Here is a 19739-nt window from a genome sequence, read left to right on the forward strand (position 1 = left end):
TTACATGGCCAGGGACAAGCCCGTGTGTCCAAGCCGTGTGTTTCATATGGTCGTATCACACGGCCATATGCAATGTTGTTCGTTTCTCTCACGCCTGTGTGGTCTCTTACACGCCCGTGTGTCCGAACACATGACCATCTGCCTCGCCTGTGTAGCTCACTGACTTGTTTTAAATTTAAAAAATTAAGCTTCAGTTTTTACACGGCCTAGTACACGCTCGTGTGTCAAGGCCATATGGTCCGTATAGACTCTGTTAGACCGTGTATCTGTCGATATTTACGAAAATTTAGCTCCAGGGTCAACAAGACTAAAGACACGTCAGTGTGTCCAGGCCGTGTAGACCTTCAGGCCGTGTGGTCCACATGGTCGTGTCTCTAGGCCGTGTAGCTCATTGTCAAATTTTTAAAAAATTAAAAACTAAGTCTTAAAATTTACACGGGCAAGGACACGCCCGTGTGTCCAGGCGTGTAGGTTAAAAACCTGCATTTTAATGTTGTTTATTTTAAAGTATTAATAATATGAAATAAAAATTAGGAAATTAGTAGTGTTAATACTCGGGTTGCCACCTGAGATGCGCTTATTTAAAGTCTTAAAATAAACTTACCTTGTGTTTTCTATTGCGAAGGTTCACGGAGCTGAAGCTCCTCTCTAACATCTCTAAAGTCCTCACCATTATAAAGTTTAAGTCGATGACTATTTACCTTGAATGTGCCGTACATTGGGTGAGTTACCTCTACTGTGCCGTAGGAAAAGACGGTTTAGACTACAAATGGACCTGACCTTCTTGATTTTAGCTTTCCAAGGAACAATTTAAGCTTTGAATTGTATAGCAAAACAAGATCTCCTGCTGCAAATTGCTTGGGCTGCTTCAAACGAGTATCATGGCATCGATTTGTTACTTTTTATATAATCGTGAGTTCTCATAAGCATTTGTTTGCCATTCGTCTAACTCGTTCAACTGCATCAATCTCTTATCACTTGTAAGTTTGAGATAATAATTTTGAAAATTTATAGCCCAAAATGCTTTGTGCTCTAACTCAAATGGTAAATGACAACTTTTCCCATAAACAAGTTTGTAAGGAGATTTTCCTATGAAAGTTTTAAAAGCGGTTCTATAAGCTCATAAAGCGTCGTCTACTTTTACCGTCCAATCTTTCCTATTCGATTCTACGATTTTCTCTAGGATACGTTTGAGCTCTCGGTTTGCCACTTCAACTTGTCCACTAGTTTGAGGATGATAAGGGGTAGCGGTTCTGTGGTGCACTCCATATTTTTTAAGGACTTTTTCGAATTGAGCGTTACAAAAATGAGTACCCCTATCACTAATGATCGCTCTAGGTGTTCCGAATCTAGAGAAGAGCTTTTTAAGAAATCTCACTACCACTATGGCATCATTAGTAGTTAAACCTTGAGCTTTCACCCATTTTGATATGTAATCCACCGCCACTAAGATGTATTTATTCCCAAAGGAGCTAGGGAACGGACCCATAAAATCAATGCCTCATATATCAAATATTTCACATGATAGCATATATGTTTGAGGTATTTCATCGTGTTTAGAGATATTACCTGTTCTCTGGCATCTATCACAAGAGGTGACATACCTGTTAGTGTCTTTGAACAGTGTCAGCCAATAAAAACCTGATTCGAGCATTTTTTGTGCTGTCCTAGTTCCACTGTAATGTCTTCTCATTGGTCTTGAATGGCAGTATTCTAAGATTTTGCTTGCCTCTAGTTTTGCAACACATCTTTGAATTACTTGATCTGCATATATACGAAAAAGAAAAGGATCCTCCTAAAAATAATTTTTCATATCGGCAAAGAATCGCTTCTTTTGATAATGTGTCAATCCTTTTGGTAAGATGTTAGTAGTTAAGTAATTCGCGATATCTGCAAACCAAGGTAACTTAGAGTCAGATATAACCAAGAGTTTTCCTTAGGAAACGAGTCATTTATCCCATTCTCATCGAGCTCTTTGATATGTGGATTTTCAAGCCTAGAAAGGTGGTCTGCCACAAGGTTTTCAGCTCCTTTCTTATCATGAATTTCCAAATCAAATTCCTGTAAAAGTAGAATCCATCTTATGAGTCATTGTTTTGCATCAGACTTAGTTATGGAATAGTGAAGAGCTGAATGGTCAGTGTAAACAACAACTTTAGATAATAATAGATATGATCTAAATTTATCGAATGCAAAAACCACAGCTCGTAATTTTTTTTTCGTGGTAGTGTAGTTTTCTTGTGCGGCTGTTAAGGTCTTGCTGGCATAATAAATCGTTAAAAATGCTTATCTCTTCACTGTCCAAAAACTGCGCCTACTACAAAATCACTTGCATCACACATTAGTTCAAAAGGTGAATTCCAATCAGGTGCAATTATAATTGGAGCATTTATTAATTTATCTTTGAGAGTATTAAATGCTTCCAAACATTTTTGATCAAAATTGAAAGGTATGTCTTCTTCTAGTAGTTTTGTTAAAGGCTTAGCTATTTTAGAAAAATCTTTAATAAATCTTCTGTAAAACCCAGCATGTTCTAAAAAGCTTCTAATAGCCTTAACTGAACTAGGAGGTAATTTTTCTATGGTCTCAATTTTTTCTTTATCAACCTCAATCCCTTTACTAGAAATTTTGTTACCTAATACAATCCCTTCTCGAACCATGAAGTGTCACTTTTCCCAATTAAGCACAAGGTTCATTTCCTCACATCTCATTAGAACTCGTTTTAAAATTTTAAGACTAAGATGGAAAGAATTACCAAATACCAAGAAGTCGTCCATAAATACCTCTATAATATCTTCTACAAGTTTATCAAAGATGGCTAACATGCAGCGCTGGAATGTGGCAGGAGCATTACATAATTCGAAAGGCATTCTACGATAAACGAACGTACTATATGGACATGTAAATATTGTCTTCTTTTGATCCTCAAGAGCTATCGGAATTTGAAAGTAGCTAGAGAGTCCGTCTAGGAAACAATAAAACATATGCCCAGATAATCTTTCCAACATTTGATCAATGAATGGTAGGGGAAAATGATCTTTTCTCGTAATATCGTTCAATTTCCTGTAGTTAATGCAAACTCTCCAACCCGTGACTGTTCTTGTTGGAATTAATTAATTCTTCTCATTGGCAACAACAGTCATGCCTCCCTTCTTTGGAACAACCTACACAATACTTACCCAAGTACTGTCAGAAATAGGATAAATAATACCAGTATCTAGAAGTTTAATTACCTATATTTAACAACTTCTTTCATGTTGGGATTCAATCATCTTTGAGCTTGCATACTGGAACTATGGAAATAATGTGCAAGTGTACACAACTGCAACAAGTAATAAAGTGACAAGTAAATGTCGAGTTATCATACCTACAGGGACTGTAAAAAGAATTATTTATGAAATTAATTGTAAAACACTTTGGTGAAGTAAAAATAATTTGGTTTTAGAAGATGGGCAAAAACTATTTAAAAACTTAAGTAAATGATTTAAATAAAACAAAAGAGTTCTAGTGCACGATTTTGAATAATATTTAATTAATGTAACATACTTGTGTTGGATTAATCATATTCCTTTAACTTAGAATTATTAAACTCATGTATGCATTGTTACGAATAAATTCACAGCAACTCGATAATTTGCTAACTTATGAACAAATTTACATACAAAAATCCATTCATCTCTTGACATATCCCTATGTCAATTCAATCGACTAAACAGATTCTAGCAAGCAAACATGTTATTGCACATACATACTCATTAAATTGAACCAATCTCTTGTATATTCCTATGTCAATTCAAACGATTAATTAAATCTAATAAGCATATAGAAGACTTTGTGAAGTAACAATGCATCTCTACCTTAAAACAATTTAATCACAATAATCTTGCAAGTTATGCAAGGCAATAATATCGCCAGATACATTGCTAATTTACCTTTCAGCTATCTTAGAAGAATAAACATGCACTGAGTAAGTACTATGTCAATTAATTACAATTTCAATCCGTTTAAATAATTAATTCATTAGTTACCTCACAGTTGTAATGCAAGAATAACTTAAGCATGGTTTTACTTAATCAAGCATCTTACCGAGGCTTATAACAGCATAAACATCATTTTAACAATTTAAGCAAACAGAATATAATCAACCCAACACAAACGTAATTTAAGCTGAATTGATTAAAATAACCATTTCAATAGCATAAATATTCATAAACATGTTCGTCAAAATAACAACAAAAATTAAAGAGTTAGGGAACAAGAGGTAAATCCGGTGTTTCTCCATGGCTTGACTAGTTGCTCTATTCTTTGTTCTTCGTTGGCCTTAGCTATCAAGGCGGCTTATGAACACCTAATTGCTGCTCCAAAATGGCTGATGGAAGACTCTTTCCCAAGATAAGAAATCGGCACTTGAACAAAAGGGAATGGAATGGAAAAAATAAGAGAAAAGTGAGAGAGGGAATGAGAGAATGATGTGAAGTGAGGGATGCTTTGAATGATCAGCAAGGGGTGGCTTTTATAGCTGATTGTGGCTGCTAAAAATAGCAAATTCTAGCAGCCAAAGAGCCCTCCCTTGGCTGGCCACACATGGCAAAGTTGAGAGTTTCAACTTTGCTATTTTAAGCTTGGGGCAAATCTACAAAGCCATAATTTAATGTGGGGTTTGAATGCAATTTAGAAGTCTTTTGAGGGTATTTTTGCAAGCATATTTAATCAGCTAAAATGCTGATTTGGGTCAGTATATGGACAGTTCTGGGCTGCCCATTTAGTGGCTGGTTTGGTTCACTCAATCTGGCTCGACCAGTGCGGTTCGACTGGACCCTTTCTCCATAGTTAATTAAAAATAATTTATTTAACCCAAATTAAATGGGGAATAAATTAAAATTAATTAAATTATGAATTAATACACATTTTTGGACAGTCTTAGGCTGAAAATTAAAGTGCCTTGATACTTCAAATTACTTCTCGGTTTTGTGCTTTCAGCAGTGTCAGCCGAGCCAATTTTCGCCTTTTACGCGAATCTGTTGAAAATAGTCAAAATTAATCGAAATTAAGTATAAAATTAAATAAATTCACCATGTTCATATTTTTAGCATGATTTAATTATTTTATAATATTTAATTATTTTTCGACAAGAATTTAACCAGAATTGCATGAATTTAAGAAAAATTAGGTATGAAAAAATATATAAATTTTTGTGTTTCCACATTCACGATTTATATTTATCTTCTATTAAAATTTTGTGGCTGCAGAACGAAAGGCTGATTCTTTTAATGTTAGAAATCTTCCAAGCTATGGCTCTTTTATGCTCCTTCAGTTCTTGTAATAACTCATTATTCTCATTGGGTTGCAAGTTGGAAGCAATAATCACTGGTAGTGTTGAATTGTCTCCGAGGAATGCATACTCTAAGTGATCTGGTAATTGCTTCAGTTCCAATTTGGGAGGTTCTTCAATAGAGGGTTTTTGTTTTAGTTTATTGTTTATTTCAATACCCTTATACTTCTTTTGTCTTGGGGAAGACTCATTAGAGTTTAAATCAATTTTTATCTTCCCTATCTCAATGGTATCGTCATCAGCCTCCTCTCCATGGACAAGACACAGTTCCAACATGTCTTTATGAATGATTTTTTAAGAGAATCTTGAATAGAATGATCAATAGAGTCAATAAAGTAACATGAATCATCTTGTTCTCTAGAGAATCACATGGCATTATAAATTTTAAAAATAATCTTTTCATCACCTACCCTAAGCACAAGTTTACCGTCACCTACATCAATGATAGCTCTAGCAGTAGCTAAGAATGGGCGACCTAAAATTAAAGGTACCTCAATATCCTCATCCATGTCAAGTACAACAAAATCAACAGGGAATATGAATTTATCTACTTTCAGAAAGACATCTTCAATAATACCCCTAGGATACTTAACAAATCTATCAGCTAATTGAATACTCATCCTAGTGGGTTTTGGTTCCCCAAGACCAAACTGTTTGAACATTTTAAAAGGTATCAAATAAATACTGGCACCTAAATCAGCTAATGCTTTCTCAATATTCAAACTACCAATTAAACACGGAATAGTGAAACTTCTTGGGTCTTTCAATTTGGTTGGTAGCTTATTTTGAAGAATAGCTAAACATTCCTCGTTGAGTTCCATGGTAGATAGCTCTTCAAACTTTCTTTTATTTGTTAGAAGCTCCTTTAGAAATTTAGTATATGTAGGCATCTACGAAATAGCTTCAACAAAAGGTAAGTTAATATGTAGCTGTTTAAAAAGTTCAAGAAATTTACCAAATTGTGCATCCATGCAGTTTTTCTTCAACTTTGTTGGATATGGGATCGGTGGTTTATATTCTTTCAGCACCAGTGTTACACTTACTTCGGGTTTTACCTCCTCGTCCTTTTCCTTATCAGATTCTTGTGGCAACTTCTTTTTAGGTTCAGTTAACACTTTCCCATTCCTCAATGTAACCGCTTTTACATGTTCTCTTGGGTTGGGTTCAGTGTTACTAGGTAAACTACTTTATTGCCTTTCCGAAACTAATTTAGCAAACTGCTCAATTTGATTTTCAAGCCCTTGAATCGATGCTTGCTGATTTTTCAAAGTCGTCTCAGTGTTTTGAAAACAAGTATCTGACACCAAAATAAAATTTTCAAACATCTCTTCAATGTTCAATTTCTTTTCTTACAGATAAGGTTGCTACTGAAAACCCGAAGGGGGTGGTGGTGGTCTTTGATTTTCTTGACCTCTCTATGAGAAATTTGGGTGGTTCCTCCAACCTGCATTGTAGGTATTACTGTAAGGATTATTTTGAGGTATAAGATTATTACCCATATAATTCATTTGTTTATTTTCCATGATAGGACCGTAGGGTAAGTTTTCTAAATTGCTCATTCCAGCTCCACTCGTGTCACACTGCATCACTGGTTGTACCTGCGTAGAACCACATAAACCATCAATCTTTCTATTTAAAACTTCTACCTGATTTGACAACATGGTAACCGCATCAACGTTAAAAACACCAGCTGCTTTTGTCGTCTTTGTCCTTATAACTTGCCACTAATAGTTATTCAGTGACATTTTCTCTATGAACTCATAAGCCTCTCAGGTGTTTTATTATTTATAGTACCACCGGCAGCTGTTTAGATCATTTGCCTAGTTGAAGGGTTCAAACCATTGTGGAAGGTTTGAACTTGTAGCCATAGAGGTAACCCATGGTGAGGGCACCTTCTCAATATATCCTTATACCTCTCTCATGCATCGTAAAGGGTTTCTAAATCCATCTGCACAAAGGAAGAGATATCATTCCTCAATTTGGCCGTTTTGGCCGGTGGAAAGTATTTCAATAAAAACTTCTCGGTCATTTAATCCCAAGTAGTGATGGAACCTCGTGGTAAGGAGTTCAACCACTGCTTAGCCTTATTTCTCAACGATAAAGGGAATAATCGTAGGCGAATGACATCTTCAGAAACGTCATTTATATTAAAAGTATCACAGAACTCTAAGAAATTGGCCAAATGAGTATTCGGGTATTCATCCTACAAACCATCAAACTGAACAAATTGTTGAATCATTTGAATAGTGTTAGGTTGCAGTTCAAAATTATTTGTAGCAATGGCAGGTCTAACAATACTCGATTCAGCCCCAGTGAGAGTGGGTTTAGCATAATCATACATAGTACGAGGAGTAGGATTTCGAAGATCCACAGGAAGTAGCTGATTATTCTGATTGTTAGCCATCTCCTTAGTAGCGTCATCTTGATCTTCCTCTGTACTTTGTCGGTTCTGTCTCACCTCTCTTTGGTTTCTGCGAACTATACTTTCAATTTCACTGTCAAAATTCAATGGTCCCGGCGGATTTCTTCTAGTCATAAATTAAATAAACCTGCTAGAAGCAAATAAAAGAAAAATTAGTAATTAAAAAAAAATAAAATGTAATAAAAAATGGCTAAATTAATAAAAATCAAGTGTTCCTAATATTTTAGTCCCCGACAACGGTGCTAAAAACTTGATGATCGTTTTATGAATCACTAAACTAGACTATGATCACGACTAAGGCAAGCACACCTATCGAATGGTAGTATAGCTATGGTGAGTCCAGAATATTGTATCCACAAAGACTAAAAGTACTAGTATTAACTATCTTTATATTATTTAGCCTAAAATATAAAGGATTTGTTTTAATCTAAAATTTGTTTTAATCTAAAATTAACTAACTAATTAACTACTGAACGGGACAGAGAGTGAATTGGGAAAAATACTTGAAGAAAACTTATAAAGAGGACAATACCCAAGAAAGAATCCATCTAGACTTCACTTATTATTCTGACTCTGAATCAAACGATTTATTCACTTGCCTTGATTCCGTAGAAATCCCTAAATTACATTAATATCTCTTTTGAGACTATTTTCCACGATTCACTTTGGGTTCTTGATCTATAATTGTAAAATAAATCATTTATTAGCATTCATTTCAGGTTTACTCATCTTCACAGTTTATACCCTTTAATTCCTAAAATTACATTTTTACCCTAAATTTTACAATTTTTACAATTTGATCCCTACTCAATTTACCCATCAATTGAACTAATTTCTCTTATTTAACACTTTGTCTAAACACTATGAACTATTTCACAGCCTTTGACATTCAAAATTTCAACACAAAACCCTAATTGTAAATTCTTCCACAATTTAATCCTAAATATCAATTTCTATTTAATTATCTCCATAAAATCATCACACAATAAAATTAAAGCTTCAATTCCATGCTAAATCATCATAAACTTCCAGCACTTATTCATGGCAATTTCCTAAATCATTCATAAAATAAAAAACTAATGAACTAGATAATAGGACCAGTTGTATAAGCCTCAAAATCATAAAATTTACAAGAAATAATCAAGAATTGAGCTTATATGTAGTAAAATATGAGAAACCAGCTTAAAGAAACCCTTTAAAGGTGTTTTTGGCTGGAGAGAATGAAGAAAATGAAAGAAAACTCTAGATATTCTAATTTTGTCCAACTTTGAACTATTCAATTTTAACTAAATTACCATTTTGCCATTAGTTCACTCTGTTTCTCAGCCATTTCTTGACCTAACCGTCCAGCCCAATTTATTTTGGGTAAAATATTGCTCTTTAAATCCCTCTTATTTATTATTTAAGCCATTTAATCACTTTCCACAATTTTGCATCTTATTCAATTTAATCCTTTTCATTCAATTGACTATCGAAATGTTAAGATTTCCTAGAGAAACTTTAATACTAACTTATTAACACTCCATAAATATTTATAAAAATATTTATGACTCGATTTATAATTTCGAGCTCTCCATACCTCATTTTTATCTTAATTTACAAAATTCACTAATTCAAAAATATTTCTAAAATCACACCTAACTTTTACTTATTAATTTCTAAACTCACATGTCGGATTTAGTGATCTCAAATCAATATTCCAACACCACCGAATTTTGGGCCGTTACAACTCTCCCCCTTAGGAAATTTTGTCCTCGAAATTTCATACCTGTGAATAAATTTGGGTACTTGATCTTATAGACTCTTCTGTTTCTCAGGATGCCTCCTCTAATCTATGTCGGTGCCACAACACTTTAACTAACGGTACTCGTTTATTTCGTAGCTCTTTAATTTCCTGAGCTAAAATTTTCACTAGTTCCTTCGAATAAGTCATATTTGATAGTAGCTCTATCTCGGTATGAGGAATCACATGTGAAGGATCTAATCTATACCGTCTCAACATAGATACATGAAACACATTATAGATCTTCTCAAGTTCCGGAGGCAAAGCCAATCTATAAGCTACCAAACTGATTCTTTCAATGATTTCATACGGCCCGATATATTGTGGACTAGTTTTCTCTTTTTACCAAACCGTAGAACTTTCTTCCACGGAGAAACTTTGAAGAACACACTATCGCCCACATTGAGCTCTATATCTCTTCTTTTCAGATCTGCGTACAACTTCTGATGATCGGAAGCAGCTTTCAAACTATTTAGAATAATCTGAACTTTCTCTTCAGTTTCTTGAATCAAATCTACTCCCACTAACTTCGATTCACTTAATTCTAACCAATATAATGGGGTTTTACATTTCCTTCCATACAGAGCTTCAAACGGTGCCATTTTGACACTAGTTTGATAGCTATTATTATAAGCAAATTCAGTTAAAGGTAAATACCTTTCCCAGCTACCACCGAACTTGAGTATACAACATCTCAACATATCTTCTAAAATTTGAATCACTCACTCTGATTACTTGTCGGTCTGAGGATGAAAAGCTGTGCTAAATTTTTAAGTGGCTAAAGCTTCCTGTAGTTTACTCTAAAATCTCGAAGTAAACCTCAAACGTCAATAAGAAATAATGGACATCGACACTCTATGTAATTTCACAATTTCTGACACATATAATTCCACTAACTTTTCAAGTGAAAAATTTGTTCTGACTGGAATAAAATGTGCTGACTTAGTCAATTTGTCCATTATCACCCGAATCGAATCTTTCTTTTTCGGAGTCACAGGTAAGCCAGATACAAAATCCATCATCACATGTTCCCACTTCCATTCCAGAATCATTACGGGTTTTAACAAAATCGTGGGCACTTGATGTTCTACTTTTACCTACTGACAAATCAAACATTTCGCCATAAATTCACAAATTTCTCGTTTCATACCATGCCACCAATACATTTTCTTCAAATCAAAATACATTTTCGTACTACCCGAATGAATTGAGTACATACTACTATGAGCCTCTGATAAAATATCATTTTTCAAATCTAGATTATTCGGAACACAAATTCTATTACGATAGTATAACATATCACTATCATCAATAGAGTATTCTGAGTTCAAGTTGTTTTCAACCATCTGTCGTTTCAACACCAATTTTGGGTCTTCATTTTGGAACTCCTGAATCTGTTGAAAGAATACTAGTTTTGCCTTTAATTCTGCTAACACAGAACCATCTTTATTAACAGACAAATAAGTATTTAATGCTCGAAGAGCGAACAATGATGATTTTCGACTGAGTACATTTGCCACTACATTTGCCTTCCCCTGATGGTAATCAATGACAAGATCGTAATCTTTTAGTAGCTCCAGCCACCTTCTCTGTCTCAAGTTCAGCTTCTTCTGCGACATTAAATATTTCAAGCTCTTACGATCTATATAAATATAACATTTCTCACCGTATATGTAATGTCTCCATATTTTCAAAGCAAAAACAATGGCAGCTAACTCAAGATCATTTGTGGGATAGTTCCTCCCATGTGATTTCAATTGTTGAGAAGCATATGCTACCACTTTTCCTGACTGCATAAGTAAACAGCCTAAACCATTCAGAGATACATCACTATATACCACATATGACACACCTGATTCAGGCTGAGTTAACACTGTAGCCTCTGTTAACACTTTCTTGAACTAATTAAAACTTCGCTGACACTCATCAGACCATACAAATTCAACATTCTTCTGTAGTAATCAGGTCATCGGTGAAGCAATTATTGAAAAGTCTTTCACAAATCTGTGGTAATAACCGGCTAATCCTAGAAAACTTCGCACTTCAATTACATTATTTAGAATTTTCCAATTTATCACTACTGATACTTTGATAGGATCTACTCGTATTCCATCGGCCAATACAATGTGACCCAAAAATCTAATCTCGTGAAGCCAAAATTCACATTTGCTGAATTTTGCATATAATTGTTTTCCCCTCAAAATCTGTAACACAACTCCCAAGTACTGAGCATACTCGGATTCTATCTTTGAATAGATCAGTATATCGTCAATGAACATAACCACAAATCTATCCAAATAAGGTTGAAAAATCCAATTCATTAAATCCATAAAAGTAGCAAGAACATCGGTTAAACCAAATGGCATGACTAAGAACTCATAATGGCCATACCGAGTTCTGAAGGCTATTTTCAGCACATCACACTCTTTTACTTTTAACTAATAACACCCGGATCTGAGATCTATCTTTGAGAATACCGCAGCACCCTTCAACTGATCGAATAAGTCATCAATACGAGGCAAAGGGGATTTATTTTTAATCGTTACCTTATTCAACTACCTGTAATCTATGTACAGTCTCAGTGAACCATCCTTCTTTTTCACAAATAAAACAGGTGCACCCCATGGTGATATACTCGGTCTAATAAACGCTTTGTCTAACAACTCTTATAACTGTATCTTCAACTCTTTTAATTCTGCTGGGGTCATTCTATACGATGTCACTAAAATGGGAGTTGTTCCCGGAAACATATCTATCACAAATTTGACTTCTCTATTAGGTGGTAAACCTGGTAATTCCTTAAGAAACACATCAGTAAATTCATTCATAACAAACAATTGCTCTAACTTTGATTCAATTCCCCGAGTATCAAGAATATAGGCTAAGTATGCCTTATTTTCTTTATGCAATAATTTTTGAGCAGAAAAAGATGAAATCATTCAAACAGTATTACCCAAATTCTCAAACCCAACCAAAATTATATCTCATGTCTGACATTTCAAACTAATCTGTTTTTCTCGATAATTTGCTACCGCGTCATGTTTCATTAGCCAGTCCATACCCAAGATAATATCAAATCTCGAAAGGGTAACAATAACAAATCAACAGGGAAATCACATCCTTTTACTTTCAGTGGACAGTTACGACATATTAAATTAACTACCATACTTTAGCCTAACGGATTAGTGACTTGTATATCATAATCAGTAGGCTCAACAGATAAATTCTTTTCAGATGCTAACACAGTGCAAATATATGAATGCGTAGACCCAGGGTCTATCAATGCATACACAATAACATCATAAAGATAGAAAGTACTAGCAATTACGTCCGGAACTGTTGTTTCTTCTCTTGCTCGAATGGTATAGGTACGGGCAAGTGCCCTAGCCTCTGACCGACTAGCAATATCTTTTATACCCAAATGAGTAGCCCCTGAAGCACTGCTCTAGCCTGAATGTCTACCTTTTTGAGGAGTAGTTTTCTATTTCTCCTTCTATTTGTAGTTAGGGATAATCTCGAATAAAATGATCAGTAGCCCCACATTTATAATAAGCCCCTATCTTACCCCTACATTCACTGGAGTGATTTCTTCCACAATGTTCGCATTTAGGCCTTGAGGTGTTTTGCACACTACCCACACTAACAACAGGTCTATCAGATACCCTAAAATCAGATTGTCTTGGTCTACTCTTACCCGAGCTTTCTAGCGCTGAAGTAGCTCGACTAAATTCCTCTTTAGATTTCTTCACTGGTAAAGCTGAAAATAACTTAGATGCACTTCTTTTGAAGGATTCTTTACTCTTTCTATCCCGTCACATCTTTCTACTATATACCTCTTTAAGTTTCTAAGCACGACCTGATAGAACAAAGAATTCTCGTATCTCAGTGCCCCCTATCATCATTCTGATCTCATCATTTAGCCCTTCTTCAAATCTGATATACATTTCTTCCTCTGTGGGTACAATATCTCGAGCACATTTACTGAAATAAACAAATTCTCTTTCATATTCAGCTATTGTCTTATTTCTCTGTCGTAGATCAAGGAATTCTATTTTCTTCTTATCCAAATACTTTCTATTGACATATTTCTTCTTAAATTCAATTTGTAAGAATTCCCAAGTAATTTTCTCTGTTGGTACAATGGCTTCAATCGTCTTCCACCAATTGCGAACTTCTTCTTTCAATAACGACACAACAAATCTCAAATAATCTTTGGATGAACACGCTATTTGTTTAAAAACTCTCATTATACTCTATAACCAATACTCTGCCTTGACAAGATCATCATCTGTTCTTTTCCGAAATTTCGTAGCCCTAAGTTTTCTAAGCTTTTCAAGCTGAGAATGTTTACTGGATTCAGTCATTGGAGGGGGTGGAGGAGCAACCGAGGGTACTACTGATGTTGTAGTAGGGGAAGAGGTTGCTGAGCCTGATTTATTTCTCGCATTGTCTCATTATACCACTGATTTATAAATCCATAAATCATGTTTTTGAGTTTTTCTTCTTGCATAAAAGAAATTGGAACATTACTGCTTGTTCCTTGTTCAGAGGTCTGTACTCTATTGTTAACTTCTTCCTGTTCAGTACGTTCAGGTCTATCTGACATCTTTACAAGTCGAAGATAATCTATAATAAAAACAAGGATTAGATCGGATCATGAACATCACACTATCATAGATTTATATGGTATGTATTTCTAGGCACTTTACACATCACACACATTTTGAGAATTGGCTAAACTGAAGCTCTGATACCATAAAATGTAACACTCCTAACCCGTATCTATTGCCGGAACAGGGTTATGAGACATTACGGAAAAATACAGAACACTTACAGAAATTTTACATATTTAATGTTCAGTTACCATGATTTATTATAAGCGTCCTTTAAATAGACCCTTGAAGCCAATAACGTGCTTTAGAATTGGGTCGGGACTGAATCGGAGCATCAGAGAAATTTTTAAATTTGTTTTTAAATTTTTTCTCACATATAAAGATCACACGCAGGTGTGGCATGACCGTGTAGCCCACATGGCCGTGCTTCTGGGGCGTGTAACTTTTCGACTTGCATCCATGAAGAAACTTAGGTTACACGGCCTAAGCATATGCCTGTGTTGCTAGGCCGTGTGGTAATTAAAATTTTACCTTTTAGGTGTAGACTTCACACGGCCGTATCACACGGCCATGTTTGGAGCCCTTGTGTGTCACACGGCCAAGCCATACGCTCATGTGCTAGGCCGTATGTTTAAAACTGGACATTTTGTTTCTTATTTTTAAGATACAGGGGACACACAACCTTAACACATGTCCATATGGCTGGCCGTGTGTGAGCACACACCCGTGTGGACTAAAATAGGGCATATAAGGCCATTTTTCTCACCCTTATATTGTTCTCCTACACAAAAACACATTTATATATCAACAAAGTCCAACCAATCAGCCATTTCAAGCTAAAACATGTATATTTCATTATCTAACACAACCATCACATTCAAATTACTTTGCATACTTAATCATTCATACTTTTGCATTATCATTTCAACCCCTATACATGCCATATAAATAAAAAATGTGTTTAACAAAATCTACCGGAGTAAATCTGGATAGTGTGCTCCTCGATGTAGATCTGATCCTCTGAATGTATATACGTCAATCTACAAGAAACAATAAACATACACAAGTAAGCTTTTAGAAGCTTAGTAAACTCATAGGCATAGAAAATAAATCTTACCGTACATTTTGTAACAATCATATAATATAAAATTTCACTAATTCCTCCTGTCAATCTCAAAATCAGTGATAAGTTCACGTGATTGAATTCAATGTCACTTATTAACAAATTTTAATCTCTTGGGCCCATTTATCACTTACCTTTCTTAATCAAATTAGGGAACGATTACGGAATTGAGTACTTCGTTTTCACAATGCCATAGTAAAAATATGGTCTTGCACATAATCACATACCACACACTGAAGCCATAGCCCAGCCATGGTCTTACACGGATCACATATCACACTGATGCCATATCCCAGATATGGTCTTACACAGAAGCACATAACCACATCACACCGATGCCATATCCCAATTATGGTCTTATACGGAAAACACATATCACATGTTGCCATGGTTCAACCATGGTCTTTTCCGTCAATTCGTCTTAGCCACTGAACGAAAGTACTCAAATCCGTCATTCCACCTAATTTGTACTTTTGCTCAAACATTATTTCAAAATTATCACAATTTAATAACATTTATATGCAATAATATACCATAGCATTCATGAAATTTTCATAAAAAAACATTGAATTTAGCCATATGAAATTACCTGGGCCAATTCGTAAAAGTCGTGCAAATTCAGGGACTATTCGGCTATTTTCTCTTTTCCACGATTCACTTCGGGTTCTTGATATATAATTGTAAAATCATTCATTTATTAGCATTCATTTCAATTTTACTCTACTTCACAGTTTATACCCTTTAATTCTTAAAATTACACTTTTACCCAAAATTTTACAGTTTTTACAATTTGATCCCTGCTCAATTTACCCATAAATTGAACTAATTTATCTTATTTAATGCTCTGTATAAACATTATGAACTATTTTACAGCCTTTGACATTCAAAATTTCAACACAAAACCCTAATTGTAAATTCTTCCACAATTTAATCCTAAATATCAATTTCTATTTAATTATCTCCATAAAATCATCACACAATAAAATTAAAGCTTCAATTCTATGCTAAATCATCATAAAATTCCAGCACTTATTCATGGAAATTTCCTAAATCATTCATAAAATCAAAAACTAATGAATTAGATAATAGGACCTAGTTGTAAAAGTCTCAAAATCATAAAATTTACAAGAAATCATCAAGAATTGAGCTTACATATAGTAAAATATGAGAAACTAGCTTAAATAAACCCTTCAATGGTGTTTTTGGCTGGAGAGAATGAAGAAAATGAAAGAAAACTCTAGATATTCTAATTTAGTCCAACTTTTAACTATTCAATTTCAACTAAATTACCATTTTGCCATTAGTTCACACTATTTCTCAGCCATTTCCTTACCTAACCGTTCAGCCCATTTTATTTTGGGTAAAATTGCTCTTTAAATCCCTCTTATTTATTATTTAAGCCATTTAATCACTTTCCATAATTTTGCATCTTATTCAATTTAATCCTTTTCATTCAATTGACTACCGAAATGTTAAGATTTCCTAGTGAAACTTTAATACTAACTTATTAACACTCCATAAATATTTATAAAAATATTTATGACTCAATTTATAATTTTGAGGTATCGATACCTCGTTTTTATCTTAATTTACCTAATAATTTCTTTTAATTCACAAAATTCACTAATTCAAAAATATTTCTAAAATCACACCTAACTTTTACTTATTAATTTATAAACTCACATCTCAGATTTAGTGACCTCAAATCAATATTCCAACACCACTGAAATTTGGGCCGTTACAAATTAGCAGGTATTATGTACTAGTAATACAGACTGTAGTGATGACTTGATATCTTGCATGTGTTGCGGATTCTCTGCAACTTGTGTAGGTAACATCATGAGCCAGTTAAAGTTATAAATGTTAACTCAAATGAGTGTTACCCTTTTGGCTACTTGAAATGAGATATTGTTAGAAACTATGACTTGGTTACTATCATTTATCATATGGCATTTTGATGATGTAAACCATCCAAGTATAGAATTATTGTATTGTGCAATATTCACCTGTTGTGAGCTGTGATTGACAGGAACTTAGTTCTTAAATCATATACATTGTTTTGTTTATGTAATTTGGTAAAATTATTGTTTAGTTAACGAATTTAGTAAGTTTCCGTAAGTTTCCGTAAGTTTCCGTAAGCTTACTCATGTCTTATTCCTTTTCTTGCAGGTTACATTTGTGGAGGGGAGATCGGATCAACTCGCATAATCACACTATCTCGAGGACTCTTTTGGTATATTTTGTAAACATTTTTTTATTATATGGCATGTAATAGGGTAAATGATTATGTTTGTAATGTTTCCTAGCTATATGTGGTGTTTTGGGGTATGTTTGATGTTGTGGAATAGTAATCCTTATATGGTATGATTGTTAAACTCAAAGTTGAGCTTGGGTGTTTTGTCCAAGGAATGGTAAGTATCATGTTTAAGTATGACATAATGAGATTAAGATAGATTAGTTGGTGTGTATGTTATGACTTGTAGGTGATATGAAATGATAATGTTTGAGTATGAACATTATTTTGTATCTTCATATATAACACATTGTTTTGGTCTTAGGTGGTTGAAATTGGCATGTTTTGGCTGTTTTTAGGTGTGATTATAGTCTTGTGATCATGTGTCACGAATTGGTTTAGGTACCTATGTAATTGGATGAAAAATAAGCATGATTTTGGTCACTTTGGGTACACACGACCTGGGACGCGGGTTGTCACACGGTCGTGTGTCACATATGGGTAGCCCACACGGGCGTGTGCCCTTAGCGCGTTAGGTGCAGAGTTCACACGGGTAGGCACACAGGCTGCGACACGGCCGTGTGACCCAAGTCAGAGAATTACATGACCCATGCGTACAGGCGTGTGAGATCACACACGAGCGTGTGGGATGGTCACATAGGCGTGTGGGATGGCCACATGGCTATGTCTGAAGCCACACGTTCTGAGCTCTGTCACACAGCTTGGACACACGATCGTGTGACCCCTGTTTTGAATATTTTTTTTCATTTTGTCCCCAAACCTCCTATTTTGTTCTGAATTAGTCCCTGATTGTTCCTAAACTATTTTTAAGGCCTCGTAGGCTTGATTTAAGTCCCATGAATGTGTCTTATTTCATTCTAAATTATTTATGAATATTGTTAATTAATATAATAATTAGATACTATTGTTATAAAAGGTTCTGAATTGTACAATTATACTTCGTAATCCTATTTCGGTGACAAAAACGGGTTAAAGGTGTTACAACTACGGTCACAGGCATAAGTTTGATCTCTAAGCCAACCATCATTTGCTATAACTTACTGGGACGCTTGCCCAGTGAGGGAAAATTTATGGGTTTGAGGTTTTCATGGCTGAAGGCTAAGTTCGAGCATTTACCAAGTATTGTAATTTAATTGAGACATATTTGAACAAACTTGGAACAAAATATGTAATATTTATCCAAATTCCATAATGGAGTACATTAGCTCATTTCTTACCTGATTACAACGATTATCTAATATGATAGGTTTGATACGGGCATTTACTCCAATTATGTCCAGCTACTCTGCACATACCACAAAGTTTCTCGTAGGCTTTCTCACTCATGTCCATTTCATTATGTATTTCGGTCACTTGCGGATGACCTTTTAGATTCATACGTAACCCTTTGTCCGGGACAAGCTCAAAAGTCGTAGGAGGCACCTCTCATATAGACAGGTTAGACAAGACGGGGAACTCATTTTTCCAAACACGCAATGTACGCTTGAGAGTGTACACCTTAGCGATAAACTATTCAACATTGATCACGACGCGAGTATAGGCTGTCATGACATGCGTATAAGGATAATAAAGTGTCTGGAATCTCCTACAATCGCACTATCTATTTCGAAGATTAACTTCGTAGGACCTAGGTAGGATACCGGGTCAACGAATGATGGTCTCTATAACTCGAAATGTTTTAAATAGTCGTTAATATATTTCTACATTCATCGACCTCACCCTTCGACAGTTCACAACCATTGCATTCCTAACATCTTCGACAAACACATGTCTAGCCTCTATCTAGTTGACTTGTTGCAGCCCCATTCTTAGCATCAAGGTAGCCAATTTGTAGAACATAGCTGAGAATACAGATAAAATCGAAAGATGTTATGTTTTCCTCAACACGGAGTTAACCGCATCTGCCAAGTTGGTGGTCATATGACCATATCAAAATCTGTCATTAAAACTCTGAGCCAATTGCCACGACTCCATGATACACAACCATTGTTGAAAAGAAGTGTTCGTTTCATCTTCCATGTCACCCTTAAGTCTAGTCATCCTTTGTCAGAAAAGGTGTGTCTTTAGGGTGTACGCTATGTATGTATTAAGAAAAGATAAGTTACAGTATCAAATTAAAACATTAAAACATTAAAACATATATTGAAACTAAAATTTTCCCATTTTCACAACTTGTCTCCACTAGTTTGCATTCTTATACTCTCGGTGGAAG

The 19739-nt window shown here is 34.8% G+C and overlaps 1 protein-coding gene and 1 non-coding gene across 2 annotated transcripts; one reads left to right on the forward strand and one right to left on the reverse strand.

The window, feature by feature from the left end:
* Positions 1–7206: 7206 nt before the first annotated feature.
* LOC128287207 (small nucleolar RNA R71) lies at positions 7207–7313 on the forward strand. Its single transcript, XR_008277903.1, has one exon. It is a non-coding gene; the product is annotated as a small nucleolar RNA R71 (small nucleolar RNA).
* A 6069-nt stretch (positions 7314–13382) lies between these two features.
* On the reverse strand, positions 13383–13784 carry LOC108462631 (uncharacterized). The gene has a single exon (XM_017762557.1). The coding sequence runs from the start codon at positions 13782–13784 to the stop codon at positions 13383–13385; it is 402 nt and encodes a 133-aa protein (XP_017618046.1).
* Positions 13785–19739: the final 5955 nt, after the last annotated feature.

The sequence above is a fragment of the Gossypium arboreum genome, chromosome 13 (genome assembly GCF_025698485.1).
Source record: "Gossypium arboreum isolate Shixiya-1 chromosome 13, ASM2569848v2, whole genome shotgun sequence".
Taxonomy (NCBI): Eukaryota; Viridiplantae; Streptophyta; class Magnoliopsida; order Malvales; family Malvaceae; genus Gossypium; species Gossypium arboreum.

Coding starts and splice junctions, on each gene's coding strand:
- LOC108462631 (XM_017762557.1), bottom strand. CDS start 13,784: ATGAGAGTTTTTAAACAAATAGCGTGTTCATCCAAAGATTATTTGAGA.